Source organism: Mus caroli, unplaced genomic scaffold (assembly GCF_978045245.1).
Source record: "Mus caroli unplaced genomic scaffold, Mus_caroli_1 scaffold_13, whole genome shotgun sequence".
NCBI lineage: Eukaryota > Metazoa > Chordata > Mammalia > Rodentia > Muridae > Mus > Mus caroli.
Window position 1 is genome coordinate 4,020,542 of NW_028227268.1, and position 23,700 is coordinate 4,044,241.

The 23,700-nt window shown below is 52.2% G+C and overlaps 1 protein-coding gene across 2 annotated transcripts in view; it reads right to left on the reverse strand.

Annotated features, from left to right (window-relative positions):
* The window catches only part of Pgs1 (phosphatidylglycerophosphate synthase 1), a 37,164-nt gene extending 14,357 nt beyond the window's left edge, over window positions 1-22,807 (reverse strand). The window contains exons 1-7 of one of the 2 annotated variants that reach the window (XM_021175679.2): window positions 22,663-22,807; window positions 11,880-12,069; window positions 9,324-9,401; window positions 7,746-7,845; window positions 6,919-7,108; window positions 6,143-6,321; window positions 3,877-4,398 (exon numbers count right to left, since the gene is read on the reverse strand). In XM_021175679.2, the coding sequence (XP_021031338.1) occupies window positions 3,877-4,398; window positions 6,143-6,321; window positions 6,919-7,108; window positions 7,746-7,845; window positions 9,324-9,401; window positions 11,880-12,069; window positions 22,663-22,796 (1,393 nt within the window). In that variant the 5' untranslated portion in view covers window positions 22,797-22,807. Of the gene's footprint in view, window positions 1-3,876; window positions 4,399-6,142; window positions 6,322-6,918; window positions 7,109-7,745; window positions 7,846-9,323; window positions 9,402-11,879; window positions 12,070-22,469; window positions 22,489-22,662 lie in introns of those variants that run through there. The other variant, XM_085829390.1, reaches the window with a different exon arrangement.
* Window positions 22,808-23,700: the final 893 nt, after the last annotated feature.

A 23,700-nucleotide genomic window follows, 5' to 3' on the forward strand; every position in this document is an offset into this window, starting at 1 on the left:
CCCCTAGACTGTCCCTGTCCTACTCTCCCTACAGCCAGGCCAGAGACTAGCAAGCCATCAGTGAGCAGCACAGCTGCAGTGACCCAGCTGTGCCCCCTGCCTGCTCCCACTGCTGCCTGCTCCTGAGGACTCTCCTTCACAGCCAGACACAGCAACCAAGCTACAGACACACAGCTTAAGACGACCCACCTAGGAGTTCACCAGTGCTTGGCCTTTGGCCTTCCTGGTGGTGGGAAAGCAGGATACACTGAGTAGAAAGCATCCTCCAGCTGGGGCGAGTGGGAGGCTCTGCAGAGCTGAGGACGGAACCTACACCTCTGAATGTAGGCAAATGCCCTGCACCAAGCTCTACCCCAAGCCTCTCAATCTCCACTTGTGAGCATGGACTCCTCCATGCTGGTGACGCGGCAGCTCCCAGCACTGAGACGGTAAGAGCAATGCTCAGCACTCTACAGAGGCCACCCACCCAGCAAGGGCCACACTACGCATGCCTAACACTCCACCAGGACCAGGGGGTGAGGGGACCCTGGTGAACCCAGTCAGTCATCCATTCTCTCTCAGAGCCTCCTCCCAGGGAGCACTCCCCGGTTGTGGGCTGCCGCTCTCACCAGGCAGCACTACACCATCACCCCATTCTACCGGAGCTACTGTCGAAGTTCTGTGAACTAAGCTCTAGGAGCCACTTCCAAAAATTCCAAATGAGAACTCAGCAGACAAGCCACATTGCAGAATTAGTGTCCAAAGCATGCACTGTACACACTGCGTGCTCCCTGTGGTTCTCTGGAAGTAAAGCGTGCTAAGACATCGGCCTGTGGATGACATGAGTTCCACAGCAGGCTGCTTCAGCCGCCAACTGCCATGTGATGAACTTCCCTACACGGCAGCAACAAGCAGCCCAGGGTCTCTCTCACCATCCACTCAGGCTGTCCCTGATCCGTACCTCTGCCCACACTGAGAGGTCACAAAGCTACACCCAGCTTCCCAGCAAATACCTCAGAGCAAACCAACCCTGGCCTCCTAACCCTCTGCGAGAAAGCTGCAAGGGAACCCAGTGTGACTGCTATCCCTCACCAGGGGCTTTTTGCAGCAGGAAGAGCTGAGACCAGCCCAAGCCTGTCCTGTAGGAGCCTGGGCAAAAGAACCCTGGTATCAGCTGCATGGTAATCATGCATTTTCCAGGGACCCAAAATAGACACAACCAACCAGGCCCCAGACCTGTACCCAGCACAGGCCCTGCAGGAAATGACTGACTACCCCAACCATCAGAACGCACAGGCACCCTGTGCACTGCCTGCTCATCCCATACTCATACAGGCTCCTAAAACTATCAGCGCGTGTCCCAAAAGACTGTGACCCACCGAAGACAGCAGCCACTAAGCAGGAAAGGTGCTGGCCTTTCACCCTGACAGAGTAAGCTCTGCCCTCTGGTTCCTGGCTCTAGGGCAAGGACTCTTACTCAGAACAAAGTGCTTCAGAGCAGCTGTAATCCCAACACCGAGGAGAATCAGAAGGTCAAGGCTATCCTTAGTGACACAGCAGTTAGCTCAGGTCACATAAAAGACCTAGGTCAGAACCAAATCTCAGTAGCATCTACCCCACTTAGCTCTGCCCTCTCCTCCTCTTTCCCACTTCTTACACACCAACTCTAAGGTCCAGACAGGAGACTCTCCATGCACAGCCTCCCCACTAATCCAACACTCACAGACGGCAGGCCCCACCCACACTAGGGCAGGAGGGGGGTGAGCCGAGCACACAGTCCGGGAAAGGGCAGGCCAGACACACAGGAAAAGTCAGGTGGGTGTAACTAGGGAATCACCACACACACACACACACACACACACACACACACAAACGTGAACATTGATCAGTGCAGTGTCAGGGGAACACCTGAGACCAGAGCCTCCTCCAGCCGCAATGCTGGGGCTCAGGCCTGAGGTCACATCATGTACCTGGAGCAGCATTCGTCAGGCCTGCCTATAGCTATGCAGGGACCTGTGAACTACAACACCTCCCCAACGCTCTGGCCTCACTCAGCTGCTCGGCTCTTCCCTCCATGCCCCACCCTGGGGCTCTTGTCATTCCCAGAAGGAACTGGGCCAACCTGAAAGTCTTTCCACACACACCCTTTGGCCAGCTCTACCTGCCCTGACCACAAGTTTCATTCAGCCCACAAGTTAGGATGAGACCAACAATGGGACAGTCATTCCCACACAAACGACGCTATCTGCCTGGGCAAGAATGAGGGCTTCCAGCACAAGGAGGGAGGGCGACTGGACAGGCAAGTCACTCCACCATTCACAGGAAAGCATGGGTCTTAAGGTGAGGAGCCAATGTCTTTGAGGTGTTCTGTCCTGTTTGGGGCTGATGGAGCTGGGCAGGGGGGGGGGGACCTGACACACGTACACTGGATCACTCTGCACTGGAACGGACGCCCCAGCACCACAGATGCAAACAAAACAAAACAAAGCATTTTGCTTGATGGCCTTCACTTGGTAAGAGGAGACTCAACCCCACAGCAGCCTGTAATCTTCATAAGCAGGCCATGGCACGCGCACGCTCCACCAACACACAAATATTTTTTAAAAACAAGTCAAATAAAAATACGTTAAATTCCACACAGAAATTGGAGCCAGCTCTAGAACAGCAAGGTACTTCAGTATTTTTTTAAATATACCCCCCACTAGCCAAGCATGCTACCATGGCTTTAAGCCCAGTACTTGGGAAGAGAGAAGGCAGGTGAGCTCTATGATTTCCAGGATAGCCTGGTCTACACAGAGAGCTGCAGACCAGTCAGGGTGACACAGTGACCCTGTCTCAAGCAACAACAATAACAAAGTATCCCCTACTGAAAATGCTGGTTTCAGAGTGAAAAAGGTCCCATTTGAGGAGTCAGAGGGCCAGACACTACCTGGAGAAGCCAGAAATAAGAACCCAGGGCTCCCAGACACTGTCCATACCTCCGCAGATAGAGAACCAGTACTGGGGTAAGGTGGGCTCTTCATCAGTGACCCTGAAGCGGGCACACTCAGCAAGGGTGCACAGGGCAAACTGGTGCCAGGCACAAGGTTTTCACCATGTTTCATCCATATCTCAGAGAGGTACACCTGAGAGCCTGCCTCCCCTGGCTGCTCTTCTTAAAAAATACATACCCAACATAGACTCATACCCAACATAGACCATGTCTACCTCAGGGCTGCATGTGGACGATTCAGGGCACTAGCTGAATACACAGCACAGCTCAGTGGAGGACACCTGCCTAGCATGTGCAAAGCCCTGGGCCCAACTCAGAACCACAGGGAAAAAAAAGAAAGTTTGTGTGACTTCCTTCCACTGTGGAAGGTAAGGGCTGTACACGGAGCATGCAGCTTCCAGCTTCCAGCTTCTCCAGGGAAAAAAGGCAGAAACTGGCAAACAGGAAGGGAATCTATCAACATGAGGTAAGGGCAGAAGCCCTGGGTATTCTCAACAAATCAGCAGTCTGCAGTAAGTCCTCTGCACCACAGGCAGGTGTGAGCCTGGCAGCAGAAGCCAGCCTTCCACAGCTCCTTGGGGTCCTTTTAGCAGCTATTACATGAACACGTTCCTCAGCAGCTACCAAAGGACTGAGGATTTCATTTAACTTACAGCAATGGCAAAGTAAACGTCCTGAGTTTGGTCTCCAGAACCAGAGGGAGCAAAACTCCATTTTTAAAGTTTTGTTCACACAAAGGGGAAGTATTCTGCACAACTAAAACCCCTAGACAGGACCTAGGACAAGCAGCACCTGCGAGGGCTGCTCTAAGGCTCCACATGTAGATGAAAACACCCCAGACCACTGTGAACCAAGCATGGAGAGCATCCCCACGGCATGGGGCCCTCTGACCAGTCACCACATACCTTTGGCATGAAAGGTCCAACCCCTGCGCCAGTATTCCTGGAGCTGGACCCGATCCTGCTGCCCCAGGCTACACACTTCACTGTAGAACTGTCGCTCAATGTGCACATAGGCGGCTGGGATGGCGCCTGCCACGCCCTTAGCCCCAAAGAAGCCATTCACCTCCGGTGAGGCTAGAAGGATCTGATACTCAGCTCGAGTGCCTAGCACCAGGTCCATGTAGGCCTGTGTCAGGTTGAAGTAGCCAGTGGTGAGGAAGACCTTAGCTCCGCGCTCAGCCTCCGTCAGCAGCGTCTCAGTGACTATCTCATCAATCTGAATCTCAAAGGGCTTCATCTGGATCAGTGGGTAAATCCAGGTGTCGGGCGCTGGCCTCCGGTCCCCGGCAGCTGCAGCGTCTTCCTGGCTCAGCAGAGAATCACTGTGAAAGGTCTGTGCGTGCAGCATCTGCTGCCGGGCCCTGGCCGAGTGGATGACGTCCATGACCCGCTTGTTCGCTGCTCTGCAGTACGCAGCCCGGTCACCTGCAGGAGACACGAGGAGGAGTGGTGGTGCACTGCAATCCCAGTCCTCAGGAGGTGGAGGTGGAGGCAGGAGGGCCAGGTCAGACTCAGCCGGGGCTACATTAGCCCATCTAAAAAAACCATCAAGCCTCTGTTGGCTCACGGCATGCATCATCTGATCGGTAAGTGCAAGTGCCACAAGTTCTCACGGACAGAACACAGACGACACTCAGGGAGCAAAAGAGGCAGCAGACAGTAAGGCCTGCCCACAGGACCCGTGCGTGGAAGCATGGCAGGGTGTGACACAGTTAATTCCAGATGCAAAAACCTGAAATCAGGGAGAGGATGGTGGGGTGGCAAACAGCAGAGCAATCGATGGTGGCTGTCTGGTTGCACTCTGTGTACTTCAGTAAGAAAGTTTATTTGCTTGAGTAAAAGATAGTGCCAGGGACAGGTGTGGTGGCACCTGATTCTAATGCCAGGAACGGGGAAGGTCAAGGCCAACCTGAGCTGTAGGAGACCCTGTCCCAAAGGAGATTAAAAAAGAAAGAAAATGAAGATGAATTAAGGAAAAAGACATGATCATACACAGAGAACAAAGAAAAGGCATACAGCACAGGATGCACGAGGCAGGGAAGCAGCCACAACGGGCAGAAAGCCTGAGGGCGGGGCGGGCGCTGGGCAAAGCAGTGCTAAGCATAATGAAGGTGAGAGTCCAGACACAGGTCAACACAGAGATGCAGGAGACAGCAAGTCTTTGGCAAGAGTGGTCAGAAAGACAAGCAGCGCAAAGCAGGGGCCACGCTGGGTCATCCCCACCCCCACATAGTCTGCACTGAGGTCAGGGATGGACTCTTGGCTTCCTCTTAGGGTTGCGCTACAAACAGAAAAAAATCCAACTGTGCAAATGTCCCTGTCCCTGCCCTAAGCATGACATGTCTCAGCTGTCCCTAAATACAGCCATTCCCTACTAGGCATGCCTGGCCTGACACAGTACACCAGGACTTAAGCATTTCTTCAAGGCTCAGATAGCCTATATTTTAATCTTGGAGACCAAAAAACAATCTAAGGATACCCACAGGGAAAGAAATGTCCACAGAATGTGTAACTGAGACCCTTCACTGCCCAGTGGTGACAACAAAACATTCCCTGGGGCAGACCACGGCCTATCTGGGCAGTCATAGCTCCCTGGCACTCAGCAGAATCGCCATCAGGAAGACCACGGGATACGAGGAGTTTTCTATTAAGGGCCAGGCCCTACCCCTTCCCCAAGTTGTCCCTAAGCTGTGGACTGTTGCACACCCAGCAGCCATCCTGTGAAGCCAGAAGCCACAGCCACAGGAATCACAGGAATCCAAGTGCCAGAACTGCTGCACAAGGGCTGGCCTGCAACAGAGCTAAGATCTCCCATTTCACCATCCAGGCAGGAGGCCACTGACCTCAATGGGGCCGCTGTGACAGGAGATTTTGGGAAGAGGCCAAGTTGGGAAGGTGGTCACTAGGCAGGCTGCTTCCTGTAAGAACAGGGCAGTCTCCCAGCCCATCCACCCAACGTGCCGGACCCAAAACCAAACTCCCACCTTCCCAGGCTGGCTCGTAATTACAGAGCATGTAAGAGCCGGTAAGTCACATCTATCCGGCCTTAAGAGAGAAATGAACGCTTCAGTATGTTCCTACAACTGGGACAGGGACAGGGAGCAAAGGAGTGTCTGTCCCTCTGGCCCTCAGCGCACAGAAGGCAGCCGAGCCCTCACAGGGGTCCTACCTTTGTAAGGATGCACCATTCCATCCACAACCTCCACTGTGTCATCGCCCTGCAACTGCAAGGATACATCCCCCACGGCGTCCACCAGCTCTGTGAAGAAGTCGGCGATCTCAGCACAGTCCTGCAAGAACACGTAGCGGTCCTGGCGGTTGGTGAAGTACGAGTCACTCAGGTTTGCACTAGAAAGGAAAAAAAAAAAAAAAAAAATCAGATGAGGACTCGGCCAAGACTGGGCAAGGCCAAGCCTCGGGGTTAAGTAAGCGAGGAATGACAATTCCATGATGGGATGAAACCAGAGCAACCACTGAGCACACACAGGACATCAGCTGGGGTCACACTGAGTAACTGGAAGAACAGAGATGGCGCCCACAAAGGGAGCCAACCCAGGTGGAGAACAGGTCCAGCAGTCCACACAACTGTCCCAGTGAAGTCACAACCCACAGCCCTGGGCTGCTATCCAACTCAGTTTGTGACTCCTGAGCTCGGCCTGGCAGTTATGTGTCCTCTCTGATCTACTCTCTTTGCCTGCAGTGAGCATAGTCACAGAGTCACATGAAAAACAGTGAAATGGTACGGAGACTAGGCACACAGGCTCAGCACAGCAGTCAGTGCCAGCACTGAACAGCGCCTGGTCCTCCAGCCTTCCAGAGGAGGGGCTGCTGAAGAGGCAAAAATGCCATTTACAAACAGCCCAGCATCTTCTCTAGGACTTAGGGGACAGAGGAGCCTTGCTCCTTGAACTAGACTCCCTGCTAGGAACAGCACAAAGTGCTCACCCACTCAAGATGACGTTGTTGTCAAAGAGGTACACCTTGATATGCTGGAGGCCGATGGTCTCATTGAAGCGCTCAGGGATAAGGAGTCGGAGGAGTCCTCGGAGGTTTGGTGTGTGGAAGAGGGAAACGCGCACACGCTCTGGAAACCTCTGCAGGAGTGGGAGCAGCATAGTGCGAGAGTTCTTCCTACCTGAGTGTGACGGCAGAGGAAACACCTGTAAATCATTCCTACCAGGAAAGACAGGTGTCCTGACTGCCGCCAGACAGACCAACTCCCCAGGCGCCTCACTTTACCTGGGACATGGTCTAACCAGCCACATCAACGGTGCTGCTTCTGACGAGTCAATTACGCTTAAGGAAGGAGTGCTAGCTGCTCAACCACACTAGCTGCCCCACTCCTGGCAACTCTATCAAGTGCTTCCTGGGGGCCACTCCCACTCTGTGCCATCAGATGAGCCAGACTGACTTAGATCTAGCCCACAGCCTACAGCGGTCATTTAGACACTCTGGCCTGAGTCTCTGGGAGGGAGGCAAACTGCCTTCCAAGAAACAGGTAACCTTGGAACTTGGCTTCAGGCACTAGGGACCCCCCACACACAAAGCCTTAAAATAAAGCAAGGCCTAAGGAAGCTGGGCCAGGAGACAGACCCCGAGTAGCCTCGGACTCAGGAAAGCTCTTTTTCTGCCCACACTGTTCCAAGCTGGACTCCAGACAAGCGACTGCTGCAGAAGGAATGAGGACTGGGACAAGCAGGCAGCCCTGGGCAGCCCTGGTCCTAGGATGTCCTCAAACCAATGAGTAGAGAGATGAAGTGCGGAGCGCCTACCTCTTGAGCCTCTGGTGAAGTCCAGGAGAATGGAGACCTTGAGGTCGGAAGGAAACTTCGCTTGGAGTGACTTTTCTAGAGAACTTTCCAGACAATCCACCTGCAAGGAAAGAATCAAAAGGACATGTATGAAACCAAAGAGCTGTGTGTACACCTAGGAAATGAATCAGCTCACCACCCTCTCTGGAAACACCAGAACCACTCTACATGAGCTGTTAGCTACCACCAAACTCCTTCTCCAGCCTGGACACTAGCAGGGCAGAGGTATACTGTGCTTGACAACCTGGGTCTCAGGTCTCTAAATCCAACTCCCGAGTCTCCACAAACATTCTCCTCCAGATACACCAGTGTCCTCCCCTCTGGGGCACTAGGTGAGAATCTGCTGAAGGGTACAGCCTGACTGCTGGCCTCCCCTGTGGTTGGACACTGCATCCCTCTCCTGTGAGAGAGACGAGCTTCCCAAGCTAGCGGCAGACAGGATGGCTGGGACAGAGAGGGACACATGGAGCATGCTCAGGCTCCTCCCCTGGGCCACACACCATGCCTCCATCCTTGCCCAGTTCCTACACACCAGTCTCTACAGTACATCCATAAAGAACAATCACCACGCGCCATGCCTCCATCCTTGCCCAGTTCCTACACACCAGTCTCTACAGTACATCCATAAAGAACAATCACCACACGCCATGCCTCCATCCTTGCCCAGTTCCTACACACCAGTCTCTACAGTACATCCATAAAGAACAATCACCACGCGCATACTCATCCATCCCTCCATGAAAAAAGCGCCCAAAGATAGGACAGATTAGCCATATTCACAAGACTCGACTCCACCCACACTGCCTGCCATGGTCCTCTACAGCCAGAGAGCATCCTGGATACAGCACGTGGCTTCCACTTCCCCAGCTATGGCAGGCCAGTCAGCTCGGGCAGAACAAGGCTGGCCAAGCCCTGGCATCCAATGCCAGCCTCAGCAAATCCAGCAGCAGTCAGCCAACCCTAACTGCATCTGGGCTCCTCTGCTTCGGGCACAGTCAAAAAACCTTTTTTCTAAAAAGGCCATGGGCTAAATATTTTCCGTTTTGTGAGCCAAAAATGGTCTCTATCAGGATGACTCAGCTGTGTGGCTGTCACAGGAGAAGATATGTGTGGCCACGCCCACCACAACTGTGCTGTCACAAGAGGGTGAGCGCGGCCACACCCACTACACTACAACAGTCTTGACAGGTAAACATCATGCACATCACATGGCTCATATCCTTTATTTTTCTTCCAATTTCTTGGAAATGCAGGTGCCATTCTTCAGAGACTGCACAAAAGCAGGCTGTGGACCTGCTCTGGCCTCTGGGTTATGGCCAGGTAGAGCAGCCCAGAGAGTCCTGTAAGGGTGGCAGAGGTACTGGTTAGCACCTAATTGGGCCTCCTACACTGTCTACACACACACACACACACACACACACACACACACACACACTACTGACACACCTACATCTGGAGGCCAGAAAGGCATTTGGAGTCAGCTGTGACATGGTGAGGCTGGCTCCAGCTACTGCTGGGACCATCTGCCCTAAGCCTTACCAGTTCCTGTTCCAAAGGTCCTGTCCCCAAGTAGAGGGATGCCATCACAACTCGCCTCTTGGCTATTTTTATCTGCCCCTGGAAAGAGGAGAAACAAGTCTTACATCAGAGTCATTGTTTTTGTCCCTCCACTGGGAGGCAAATCACACTGCAAACTGAATGGCTCTACACGCTCACAGCAGCCCAGCACACACAGCGACTTCTCAAAGGCAGATCCACAACCCTAACTCAAAACACTCATTCTGCAAGGCAAGGTACAATATAACTGGACAACAAAATGCAATGTAAGCACGAATAGGTGAAGCAGAGTGAGGGTGTGTGTGTGTGATGTTTGTATGTATGCACATGCATGTTTGTATAAGTGCTGGCCACATAAACGTGTGTAGACATGCATATGGAAGTACAGAACTACCTCAGGTTGTTCCACTGTATGTCTTGTTTACTTTTGAGAGGGTGTCACCAGCCTGGAACTCATCAAACAGGCTGGCTGGCCAGCACACCCTAGGAGTCCGCCAGCCCCTGCACCCAGCACTGGATTGAAGAGTGCACATGACCCGGCCCAGCCTTTTCCAAGCAGAGCTGGGATGAGACTCAGACTCCTGCTTGTGAGGCAAGCACTTTACCTACAGCTGAGCATCCTTTCCAGCCCCAGGATGAAAGAGGTCTCTGGACCCCGAGGAGAAGTCACCCTACAACTTCCCGCTAAGAGAGCATACACACAGCCTCACCTACACAGACGCATGTATGCTCATCCAGGTCCAAAGGAGCAGGAAGACTCCACCCAGAGGTACTGACCTCTGAGACACAGGACTGCCAGGAAGGGGAGTGTGTATGCTGCACCTGTACCTGACCAGCAGTACGTAATCAAGCATGGGTGTGACACACACACACACACACACACACACACACACCCCAAGTTGTCTAAGAGCTAGTATCCCTAGGCTCTGTTCCCACCCAGGAGAATAAAGGTCCCCATATCTCTAAAGCCCTAGGCAGCCCACACCCCAGAGATGGCAGCAAGCATACAGAGAACAGCCATGCACACATATCACACCAGCTCTGGGGAGATAAGACAAGATCAGTTCATAGTGAGTTAGGGGCCAGACAGGGCAAAATAAGACTCAGTCTCCAAAAAACCCACAAAGTTAACTCCAAAGGACACAGGAGACCATAGTTAGAAGGAGGGATCCAAGCTGCACAGCTCATGCCTGCAACTTAAGAAGGGGTATCAGCCCAGCTAGATTCCACACAGGAAGTTGGGCATCTGGACTAGACATATGCAAGAGCACAGCCCTAGGAAATGCCTAGGCACAGGAGAAGAGACAACACCACAGCCCACTGCCTCCTTTCTTTCATTGTCTATTAAAATGCAATCTACAGACGTGATGGTGAAGGAAAAAACAACAGGCAGAGCCATCCCTTGGGCCCCAGCCGCCAAAGTGTACACAGCTGCTCACTGCAGGACCCCAGTCAACCCCTGCATAAGGAAGGCATGGGGCCAGCCAGAGGTCACTGGGGCAAGTACCCATCACAGGAAGACACACAGTGCCTCAGGTGGAGAACCTGCCCTCTTATCTTCTCAGCCCAGAGCTGGGCCCCTGCTGCTTCCCCAATATGGGCAGGTGCAGAGCGTGGCCTGGCCTGGCCTGGCCTCCTGACCAGGAGAGCACCATGTGACAGCAGAGTACGCCAGTCCCCCACTACCCGGAATAACCTGTTTCTCCAAGTCACACTGCAGGACTGTCCTCACAATAAGGAAGAGGACAGAGAAGCAGGGTGTGAGTAGAGCAAAGGCCCACACACAGGCCCACACACGGCACGAACAGAGCTTAGCCTACCTGAGGGCACACACAGAAAGAACGAACCAGGCAGAAGTGGATCAACACAGGCAGAGGATGAGAGGACAGAGACAGTAGGCTTCTCTACTTTCTACAGGGGAACCTCCACCTGTGTCCGCTACTGTTTCCTAGTACCCTGCTGGCCACCCTACTAAACCATTGCTATTATAAATTCAAAGTTCACGTGGTTAAGACTAATTAGTGCTGCCGGGCGTGGTGGCCCACTTGGGAGGCAGAGGCAGGCAGATTTCTGAGTTCGAGGCCAGCCTGGTCTACAAAGTGAGTTCCAGGACAGCCAGAGCTACACAGAGAAACCCTGTCTCGACCAAAAAAAAAAGATTAATTAGTGCTGAATTACTTCATTCTGATTCAGGTACTATGAACCTGAGTACTATGGAAAGCAAGCCCTAGATGCCAAGGGACACCACTCAAGAAAAGGGAAGCACACACATACCACAGACAGACGCCAAGACTCAGGCCACAGAGTACAAGTGTCCTGATATGAAGTCACCAAGTGGCCATGCACACACCTCAGATCCCATGTCAGATCGTCCCATGAAGCTGCCACCTGGGGAGGGGTCCTCACGCATGGCCCCACACCTTTACAGAAAAGGACCAGGCAAAGCAGAGTTGCACTAGAAGCGTCTAGGACAGGGTGTCAGGACCCAGCGAGCCCTGGAAGCCCATCCAGTCTGTCCTGGTCTCTCAAGCCACTTACCTTCATGAGCTCGAAGAACTCTGCAGGGGAGGACAGTACCCTGACATGAGAGCTGGACACTCCAAATTCTGGAACCAGGTTTCTGATCCACTGGAACCTGTGTACACCCTCGGGACATAGGCAGCAAGGTGGGGAGGTGACCTGAGGAACGGTTGGGGACAGCAAGGGAGCCAGTAACAGCCATGGTGACCTGGTTAAGGAAACATGCAAATGAGTTACCCTTTTTCAAATATCTCTGGGGACTGACCACCTCTGCTGGGAGGGTGTTTTGGCCATTTCAGATATTTTTTTTCCATTATAATTTAAGCCCTCCTTCTTCCTAGCACCTTGAAGTGGTCAGTGCTGCACAACCAAAGTGCAACACCGATACACAAGCCTAACCAAAGTCACTCCCAATAACTCCCAACAAGAAGGCTCACAAAAGTTCCTGCCTGGTTCAATCTGTCCTTTGACACAAATCCACCTCAAAACAAAAAACAAACCACTGCTTACTGATGACTGACTGACTGGTCAGACAGGCCCAGAGACCCTCAAATAACACAAATACCACACGCCATTCTCTGTTCTTAGTTGTCCCCACCTACATAACAAGGCCCTGCCACTGAAGACACAACACCTTTGCTGTAGGGCATAGAGAAACCCACCTGGAACAAACCTCAACTTCTTCCCTCCCCCGTGGCAATGCTAAAAGGTGGTAGGTTATCTCATGGAGAGAAAACCCATCAATGATTTTACCTAGCAGTGACCCCTGCAGGCTACTATAATGGCCTGTCAGGCAAAATGTGTCCACAGTGCAACTGTGGCATGAAGGTTTTGGGGGTAACCTTCTGTTCAGATGCGAGGCCTGTTCCGGAGGGAGGGAGGGAGGGAGGGAGGGAGGGAGGGAGGGAGGGAGGGAGGGAAGGAGGGAAGGAGGGAAGGAAGGAGGGAGGGAAGGAGGGAAGGAAGGAGGGAAGGAGGGAAGGAAGGAATTCAAAGGCTTGGGAAGTCATAGGCCCTAAGGGAACCTATTACCAGGTTTTTTGTTGTTGTTTTGTTTGCTACATCGACGTGTTGTTAAACTGTCTTCTAAATATGGACGGTTACATCCATGGTTTGCTCTCCACCTTGGCCAGAGAAACCAAACCGTTCTGTGGTGGCCAACATTAATGCAGAGACTTATAGCTCACTGCCGAGTGCTCGGCCCTAACCTGGACATCTGTATCCAGCCCAGCAAGGCTGGTAGAGCATCCAGGAAGAGCACAGAAAGGATTTAAGAGCTGGTGGGTGAGAAGGAGCGCTGAAAATGCTGACTTCCGGGCATGGCAGGCTGCTGTACTCATGAACTCACAGCAGCTATGGTTACCAGCGCAGGATCAAGCCAACAAGATCACGCAACATTCCAGCATGCAGCACCAGCACCGGGGACTCAGTGGGTTACAAAGGAGGAAAGGGGAGGAGAGGAGCTAGAGCTGAGGCCTCTGCTGCTGTAGCAGAGAGCAGAGCCTGGTACCCAGCACATGGGGCAGCTCACAAACCACAACTCCACTTCCAGTGGATCCCACACCCTCTTCTGTCCACTGCAGGCTCGTGCACAGGTAGCTCCAGTGGGAACCTCACATACAGACTGGGGCTGGGGGGAGGAAGGGATAAAAAGAAGGGAAGGATATGAAGATTCTTCCGGGGAATCGACAGGATCGAGACACCGTGAATAAAGGGAAGAAACTGCCAAAGGACAAAGGAAAGATACACTTGTTTAAAATCCTTCCAACATTTCTGGTTAACAAGGTTAGCATAAAAGAAACTCATGACTCACAGACAGAGCTTCTGTTAGAGGACGTAGAAAAATTAAAGTATCTTGTGTTGATTTCTCTTTACAAGTCAAATTAGGGGAGAAAGAACACAGGACACATTGTGGAAGAGACCTTTCTTACGTGCTAGCCTTTTCAAGAGGGGACCCTTAGCTATCAGACACACATCCTCCCAGGGTCCCACCAACAGCAGCCTGCCTGGGACAAAACAGCAGCCCAGGAAACCTTAAGTCTGCCCTGCTGAGCCATGTCCTTGTTGCTCTCACACCCAAAACCCTACACAAAGCACTCTAAATCCCAGGCTGCAAAGGAGAAGCCCTCAGTGTGTGTGTGCGCGCGAGCGTGCGCGAGCGCGCGAGGAGGGTTCTGGGCAGCATGTCCTCAGCACCCTGGGGCTCAGCTCCATGAGGATTCCAGGAAGACGATCTCATTGCTAGTTCCATGCTCCAGCAATGAATCTCCCCAGGGCTCCAGTGCTGCAGGGATGCCAGATGGCCCTCAGCTGCACTTCCCAGAAAGCCCAGCAGCCTGTCATGGCCGACTCACTGCCAAGAAAACTTCCGTCAATGGTGGAAGGCACTGGGAAGGCAGCAACAGGCCTTGGCCACCTATGCTGAGGTGTAAACAATTTTCCCCTCAGCAGGTGCTGGCTTGCACATTAAAATCCTTAGTGTGACCAAGAGATTGCTGCCTCAATGTCCCACACTGACCAGGCTTAGAGGGAAGAAGGAAAACCAGGAGACAACAGGAAAACCTCACAGCTGACCTGTGAGGCCCCTAGCAGGTACAGTCCAAGACGCGGGCAGCAGTGCACCTCCACCTCACAGAGCATATGGAAGAGGACTAGGGGTCGGCCTGCCTCACTCGGTGCCACATTCCCAATCCCCACACAGCCACTGTGTGGGCAAAGTGATGCCCACCAGCTCACAGAGGAAGATGAAGAAACACCCATTCACACCAGGCAATCCAGAACAGGGCCACTCAGGCCATCATATGGCCACCTGCCACTCACCATGGAAATACTCAAGAGCTGGCAGCACTTGCCTCCCCAATGTGTAAAGGCCTCACCACCTCACATGTCGGGGACTACAGAGATCAAAGAGGAAATGATAAAAGTGATTAGATAAATGTCAAAATACAAGGTCAAAGGAGAAGGCAGGTGGTGCCTGGAGCTACTGGAAGGTTTTTGGCAGCCAAGCTTGAAGAATCTTAAAAACCAGAAAAATTCAAACTGTACTCAGAAGAGAAAGGGCTCTGGACAAGTGAAACCTGAGCAACTGAAACTTCTAGAAACCAGTCCAGTGACTTGTGTGCACCCATACTCACATCCCACAAACCAGTCCAGGGGCTGGTGTGCACCCACACTCACATCCCACAAGTGAGACCTGAGCAACTGAAACTTCTAGAAACCAGTCCAGTGACTTGTGTGCACCCATACTCACATCCCACAAGGTATCAGGGCAGGCCTACACAGCCACCATGGCAGGCAGTGGCTGCAGGGGTGACAACTTTGAGCAGATCTCTCCCCTACCAGGGAGCTCTCCCTGGGAATCTTCCACAGGGCCTCAGTCCAAAAGTTCTTCAGGCTTCTCTGTACTGGCTTCCTGTTTAAACTGTGTACTGACAGGTTTATTTTTACGAGCAAGAAGGAGCTGTGAGCCGATCAGAGTTTGCCAATTCACTGTGGAGGCAGCCCAGACTTCGTGTGGCTTTCACACATTCAAAGGGGAGCACATCAGCAAAGACAGTGCATATACAGCACCCCACAATGACAGCACGGGCAGGAGACAGACCCATGGGGACTGGAAGAGCTCAAGTCCTAGAGCAAGACCAAGCAAGCCTGGTCTGCTAAAGGCCAGGATCATGGAGACCGACTCCTGGCTTCTCATTAATGCAACTCCTGCAAACTGGCTCTCCCAGAAAAAACCTTGTCCCACACCAGCCTAGCCTACTGGACAGGAATCCAGGTTCCAGGAGTCACCCACCGGCACAAGTGATTCCCCTGAGCCAGGAGTTTTACTAAGAAACCACATGCCCTAGGTAAAGGCTCTTGCTGCCAAGCAGACAACCTGAGTTCAATGCCCTGGAACTCACATGACAGAAGGAGAAAACTGACTATAGCAAGTTGGTGGCACTCATACATAGAACAGATACACACACACACAAAATGTAAGAAAAGGATTTTTTTTTCCTGAAAGAAAAAAATACCACATGTCCCATTGAAAACTAAGCCTGAGAGCTTCGAGGCAGAGGCCGTCGTGCTCACTTAGGGAACCAAGCCAAGTTCATGCAATTTCCACATCTACAGCTAGTTCCCCTAAGTCATCTCTTTCTAGATAGCATCTAGCACCCAGTTCTGATTACAGGAGAAGGAAGTGGTGTGAACAGACAAGCAGGTCTGAAGGACCTGCCAAAGGCCCCTCCTTTCCCTCGGAATGTCCAGGGAGTACAGAGAACAGGGCCTGCAGGCCAGTGGTCCCCTCACCTGACACCCAAGGCATGGAAGCACACATTCCGAGGCCTAGAAGGATGTGGGGCCAACAGCACAAAGGCATTCTCAGCCTGCAGCCTGCGGACCAGGACAGCATCCTCTCACAAGTGTGCAGGCCACACCCACAGGATACCTGACTCTGGGTCAAGGTTCAGCCAACAGAATTAAGTCTTCCTGGAGATGTTGCAGACAATTCCCTGAACTCAGGAATGACTGGAAAGCCTATAGGCAGGGTCCTATGGAGGGAGCACAAGTGTGAAAGGTGGGAGTGGGTCAGGCAGAGAAATAGGCTTCTTCCCATCATCCCAACGATCTACAGGTTCAACCATCCCAGCACACAGCTTGTACATGCTTCTCTGGGCCCCTTGATGGATGGCGAAGTCAGCCTGGTGTACATGAGTCCCAGGCAAGACAGTTTCCCCCTCAACACCCCTCCCCAGCATCAACTAGGTTCAGAATAGCCAAACTGCCACCCCACAGAAAGCACCTTGGGTGGCAAGGCAGGACCATTCATCTCACCAAGCATTTTGAGGCTCCATGCACCTGTGGAAAGACACTGGCTTGCCTTGCCTGTGGGTGAGCCATGGTAAGACCCAACCTAGCTCCCCTATTCTCAGCGGAGAGACAACCCCAGAAGCACAGTGTTGTCTGCAGTTCACCTCTGGAGCCACAGTCCCAGTGCTGCCACCACCCTCGGGGGACAGTAGGACTAAAACTCCTTCCCAGGGTAGGCAACAACACACCAAGGCTCACTCTGGATGAGTACATGAATTTAGTGGCTTCCTGACAGAGCACAGGGGATGGATGGGTCAGCATATGTGCTCCCCACAAGGACACACCAGAAGCAGGGAAAATGGTGTACCCACAGCCACAAAGAAAGCCCCCTCTCTGCAGTCTTCACCAGCCTATATACCCTACCCCTGCTCTAGGACCATGTGCTGTAAGCAGCAGTCTTACATACAGCAGGTGTTAAAGAAAGAATACTTGTTCAGGTGTGGGTCTTGTGACCCTCCCAGACCCTCTATGATGGACGGGTGTGAAGAGACAAGCCCAGCTTAGATCTCTTTTCAAGTACACACAGCTGAACGACCAAGATGACAGTTGTTTGGCTCTGGGGATACAAACTGTAGGTCAACCTGCTAGGCTTTGGACAGTGCTGTGAAGCTGAAAGGCTGCCTGTGCCGACCTACCAGAGAACCCTCAATGGCCAGGAATGCTGTGTCCTGCACATGGGCCTCAGGGTTCATTCCCTCTGGGAAACACACAGAGTTCCCGGCACAGACTGATAGGATCCCAGTCAAATCTGTCCAAAACACCCCCTGCCCTCCCTTCCAAGTCTTTAAAAGAAACCCTGGTATTTGGTCATCCCATTTTCAGAAACTACTTTTTCAGAAGAGTCCACCCTCCACTCCCCCACATTTACATATTTACACGTAAAGGTAACTGATGAGAAGATCAACAGTCATAGCTTCCTGAGAAGTCTGTACTTCCTGCAGCCCTGGCAGCAGAGGCCCTTCCTGACTTCTGCCGTCTGAGCCCAGGAAGGGAAGTGATGCTCTCGGTTACTCAACACTGTGGCCACTGGACTCCCCAGCAAGCACCGCTCCAGCTATACACTGACCACAAGCTAAAGGGAAGTCAGTGACACTGGGGACTGAAGAGCTCCCGGCTACTGAGGCACAGCAGGAACTAAACATGACATGGACCATACCTGACACCCCCCCCCCCCCCCGGCTCCCGCCAGGCTGTCTCCTTTACACATTTATCAGTATTTACAGAGAGGATTAGATATGGAAGGAGCTGGGCGGTTTAATCCCAGGCAGATCTCCATCTGCTTAGCAGCATGTGCCCAGATGGGCCCCACTCACACCAGCTAAGTCACACTCAGGGAAACTCAACAGCAACTTACCAAGCTACAACTAAAAGCCAATCAGCTGAGAATTCTGAAACTATTCCTTGGTTCCAGATTCTCTCTCCCACCTGCTCTCACTGCCCTAAATAATAAATCAGGAGGAGACTGAGGACTGACTGAGGACGAGCTCAGTAGCAAAGTGCTTGCTCAGCATATGTAAGCATCCTGTGTTCAAACCCAGGACAACCAGAAAACGCTGACAAACTCAGGGAACCAGAGTACAGTGAGTGGTATAAGAAGCACTTGAAGACAAGTGGATCAGCTGTTTGAAGCTAGCCTGGGCTACATAAGACCATGTGTCAAAAACTAAAATAAGCCAAAGGACAGAGCTCTAATGAGTTGGGAAGGCCGAGCCCCCACATTAGAAATGGTCAAAGGAGAGTAACCCTGCAGTGGGAAAATTCCTCAGTAGAAGTTTCTCAGGATGTACACTAACCCTCCAAAGTCACACCGTTCAAAAGCCCCACTCAAAGACCCTTCCCTCTATGGTTACTTGTTTCCCTCTCACAAGCCAGGAATTGGACCAGTCAGTGTCTCTGTCTCGCTGCCCTTCCCCCATAAAATAAGATTTTGTTATACATAGTTAAAATAAATATTGCTTTAAAGGAAAGTCTACAGGCCACAAGAGGATACTTTCTTGTATGGCAAACTAATTCAAGATGAGGACAGAACCCCCTCTTTATACACTTCCCACTAAGTCTCACCTGCTCCAGTAAGGAGCCCATTTTGTGCATCTCTAGGCGCAGGCCTCCGAGCACTGGGCACCTCCACCTGGCTGCAGCTCACGAGCCACAAATGACCTCATCATCATTCCCCAAACCTGTGGCTTTTACTCCAGTTCAGTCACCCGCCCTACCTCAGCAGCATCCCCAGTGCAGGACTGACTCTTCCACTCCCACTGCCACTGCCCCTGACATCACAGGAACACCTCCACCACCAAATCTCAGGCCTGTACCATTCACAAACGAAATCACACAAGGACCTAGCGTTTGCCTCCAAGGTCTCTGGCCCAGGACACTGACTTGCTCCTAGCTCCTCTCCTACTTAGCAACACTCCATCAGCTGCTAGAAGTGGTTCAAGCACTGCCCCCCCTCCTGCTCACATCACCCCCCTTAAATGCCCACTCCCCCTTCTTCACTTTGCTTCATTCCAAACAGCTCTGGGCTCTGCCACTGGGGCCTTCCATAATCTCAGAAGCCTCTCCTGGGTGTCACTATGACCTTCCACCCTACTTTCCTGGAACTGTCTACTCACAGGCTGAAACACTTTAAAGGCAGGGCTGTGCCTTTATCTTGCCTAGAAGAGCAATGACCCATCCACACGAGGAATAAATGAACTGTCTAGTTCTCTCAATGACAGTGAGTCAGACACTTGCTTCAGAGAAAGCAACAGTATTTCAAGATCACTAATAAGAAACGATTTTCTCATTTAAGTCTCTATGGGCACTTCCTAGCCTGAGAGGAAACCACGCGGTGAAGAACCGTTCCTCCTGCTGGCCACAAGGATTCACCAAGCCCCCGATGACTGAGTCAGACTGGCAAGCCAGAATCTAAAATAAGTTAAGCTCATGACTACACAGAGCTATTATCAATGAATCAGTGATCAGAGAATTACAAGAAACCACACCATTCGGGGAATGAGGAATTGGGAGGTGCAGTGGAACAATGGAGAAGAATCGAAAGCCAGCAGCTGACAGTCAGTGGCCACAACTGACATGAATAATGCCAAACACCAAGGCCCCGGAGAACCAGAAAAAGCTGCCAGCCAAACAAGGCAGAGGTGGGGACAAGACCCACAGGGTCACCCATTGGTGGAAACACCAACCCCAGCCCCTACCCTGAGAACTGTAAAACAAAGAGCTGAGCACACAGCAAAGAACTCGAGTCCTGGACTGACTGTCACAAGTCTGTCACTCAACCCCCAGCCCCACTCAACTGTAGACTTAATCCTTCGGTTTAGAAATACGGAGCCATGAGTACTGCAAAGATTTTGAGGAAGCTGAGCTGCGTGTGGTAGCACATGCTGGCAGTTTCAGAGCTCAGGGGATGGCAGAAAGATCAGGAGTTCAAGGCCAACCCAAGAGAATGAGATCCTGTCTCAAAGAAACATGAGTCACGTAAGAAGTCTACAGAGACTACCCTCACTGCCACACCACACCTGCCATCCCCCATCCAGGAGCTAAGGCCACCCTTAACAACATGGCGGGCCTGAGTCAGGCTGTGCTACATTCAACCCTGCCTCAGAAAAATTTTAAAAAAGAAAGAAAAATTAAAGATACAACTTGGTCTACGTAAAAGTTCTAGGACAGCCAGGGACACAGACTGAGATCCTGTCTCAAAGGAACATTAATGGGCTGGAGAGGGCTCGGTGGTTACAAGGGCTCGGAGGTCCACTACTCCTGCAGACGACTTTAAGTCTGACTCCTACAAGTGCATTTAACTTTAGCTCCAGGGACTCCAATGTCCTCGTCTGACCCCCAAGGGTTCCTGTATCATACACACCTACACATAGAGGCACACATAATTGCAAATAAAAATAAAATCTTGGGCTGAGTGTGGTGGCCACACCTTTAATCCCAGCACTCCATGGCATAAACCAGTAGGTCTCTATGAGTTTGAGACCAGCCTGGTCTACATAAAGAGTCAAGCCAGCCAGCTATAAAGTGAGAACCTGTCTCAATCAAACTAACAAAATCTTTTTTTTTTTTTTAATTTTTTTAAAGGGAACAATGAAATACTTCAACAAGTAAAATTGCCTGCAACCAAGCCCAAAGACTTGTGCTTAATTCTTAGGATGCACATAGGGGCACACAACAAAGCTTTTCATTTAAAAAAAAAAAAGATAGAGCAGGAGTTGAAAAGCAAGGTGCACTCCTGTCATCCCTGTGCTCAGGAGACTAAAGAAGAAGGAGGACCCAGAGCACCAGGCTAACCTGGGCTACAAAGCACACAGACTAGGGCAGAGGGTAGGGGGCGGGGAGGGTAGCCCAGTTGGTAAAGTTATCTAACTGCCTAGTATACACAAGGCCCTGGAAATGTCCCCTATCTAGCCCATGAAATTGGGCACAGTGGCACATGCCGTTAAGACTAGCACTTGGGTTGTAGACAAATAGGCCATAAATTCATAACCATCAGCTACAAAGGATATTCGAAAGTAACCTGAGGTGAGGCCCTGTCAGGCCTAGGGGCACAGCTCCGTGTAGAGTGCTTGCCTATCCAGAATTTGAAACCCAGCGGTATAAGGAATATAGTTCATGTAGGTTGCCTGAGCCCCCTTCAGAGATCAGCACCAAAGCTGAAGTTTACAAACCAAGAGAAAATCAACAAAGCTTCCTAAACTGCTCCTCTCTCAGGCGGAACTTTTGAAACCTAACATTTTTCAGTGGTCTGATGCCCTGATGTAATAAGCGTCACCTGATTCTACCGTCCAATAGAACGGCTGGGGAAAAAGAGCCGTTCTGATCAGCAGGCAATCTGAGATGAGACTGCCTTGATTCTGTCATTCAGTAGGTCCTCTAAGTCTAATTTGTGCTTGGGTTGGCAAGCTCCCTCTGTTACTCTGTAAATCAACGACCCACATCTACAACCAACACAGGTGACTGCACCTCAAGCCATCTAGAGATCTTACCCACAGATCTTACTCACAGAACCAGAATGGGCCATTACAGCTCACACCTGGGATTCCAGCATTGGAGATGAGGCAGGAGAATCAGGAGTATTAGGCTAACCTGAGTTACTCAATTTAAGGCCAGTATGAGATACATGAAACTGTGTCTCTAAAAGTACTGGGGGTCCAGCGAGTTTGCTACCAAGCCTGATGATCCGACTTCAATCACTTCAACTCAGGTGGTAAAAGAGAACCGACTTCCCCTACCACCACCTGAGCACACAGTCATTATTTTAATTGTTTTATTTACTTATTTTAAAGAGAGAGAGGAGGAGCCGAGATGTGGCTCAGTGGTAAAGCACCTGCCTAGTGTGCATGGGGTTCTGGGTTTGAGCCTCAGCATTTCAAGAAAAAGAAAACGAAGTCTCTAAACATATCCACCCGAGAAAATATCACACACAAACACACAATCTCAATATCTATCTCGCGCGCTCCTGAAAATTAGCAATAGCATCAGGCCTCTAGGTTGAGCCTGTTCTTGGCAAATGTTTCCTTTAAAGGACCACTGCCCGAACAAACTACTTCAAAGCTTCCTTCACCGCTTACACAACCCACTTCAGTACTTTTCCAGAAACAAGCCTTTCGAACGCGCGCAGAAAGAGTCTCGAGTGTTTCCTCTTCACGGGCCTGAGTACCGACTGAGTCAGGATTGAGAAATGTCTCCGGCAGGATGTGAGGAAGCCAGCCTGCACCGGGTCCCCGCAGGGCTGATTCACTCCGGCCAACTCACCGCGCTCACCCCGACAGCCACACTCACGCCCCGGGCCCGGAGCACAGCGGCCTCGGCCCCAGGGCCCGGCCGCAGCCCCGAGCTCGCCCCGGGTGGCTCCTGCACGGTGCACGCCCACGGGGCTCCCGGCTGAGCCGCCAGCACGCGGGGAGACGGCGAGGCCCCCCCGCCCGGCCCTCCCGAGCGCTCTCACCTCCGGCGCCGGCGCTCCCGGCTCCTGCCCAGACGGTCGGAAAGGCGGCCCAGGAGCGCGGCCAGCCCGGGCCGGCCAGGCAGCAGGCCCAGCAGCCGCCTCCAGAACACCGGGCCCGCTGCCGGCGCCGCCATGGAGACCCGCCGCTTCCGCTTCCGGCACGCTAGAACTTTATTGACAGCGCGAGCGCGAACAGGGAGGCAGCGCGCAGGCGCGGTAGCGACAGTGATGGCTGCATAGGCTGTACTGCCTGGTCTTTGCCTCTCTGTATCCTTTCTGGGGCACCGCGTCGCGCCAGACAGGGAGCTCGAGACCGGGAGGCATGGACTACAGTCCTAAGCTCACCTGATGTTCCAGGAAGGAGAATGCTGGTGACAGCTCAGCACCCTGAATCCTGTCAGATTAGCAGCTGCTGCCCTGCACTTTACGCTCGTCTGCCTTGCTGTAAGAGGAGGGATGCTCAGCGCCCAGACACCTGTCAGACTTCCAGCTGCTACCCTGCGCTCACATAAGGATCCAGGAGGATTAATGACAGCTCAGCGCCCCGAGTCCTGTCAGACTGATAGCTGCTGCCCTGCGACCTATGCTCATCTGCCTTGTTCCAAGAAGGATGCTCAGCTGCTACCCTGCGCTCACATATGAGGGTCCAGGAGGGAGAATTGCTAGTAACTGCTCAGCGCCTCAATCCTGTCCGTTTGACAGCTGCTGCCATGCACTCACATGAAGGAGCAAGGAGGAGGATGTCAGTGGCATCTTAGCACCTGTCACACTGACAGCTGCCGCCATGCGCATTAAACTCACCTGCATTGCTCCAGGAGAGAGGAAGCTAGTGACCACTCTGAGTCCTGACACCTGTCAGATTGATAGCCTCCTGAGCCCTATGCCCTCAACTCACCTGCCTGGCTCCAAGAGGAAGGATTCTTGCAATAGCTCAGTGCCCAACACCTGTCAGATAGCCAGCCCCTGCTTTGTGCCCGCACTCACGTGCATCATCACTACAGGATGGTGTCAGCTCAGCACCCTGAGGCCTGACCCTCC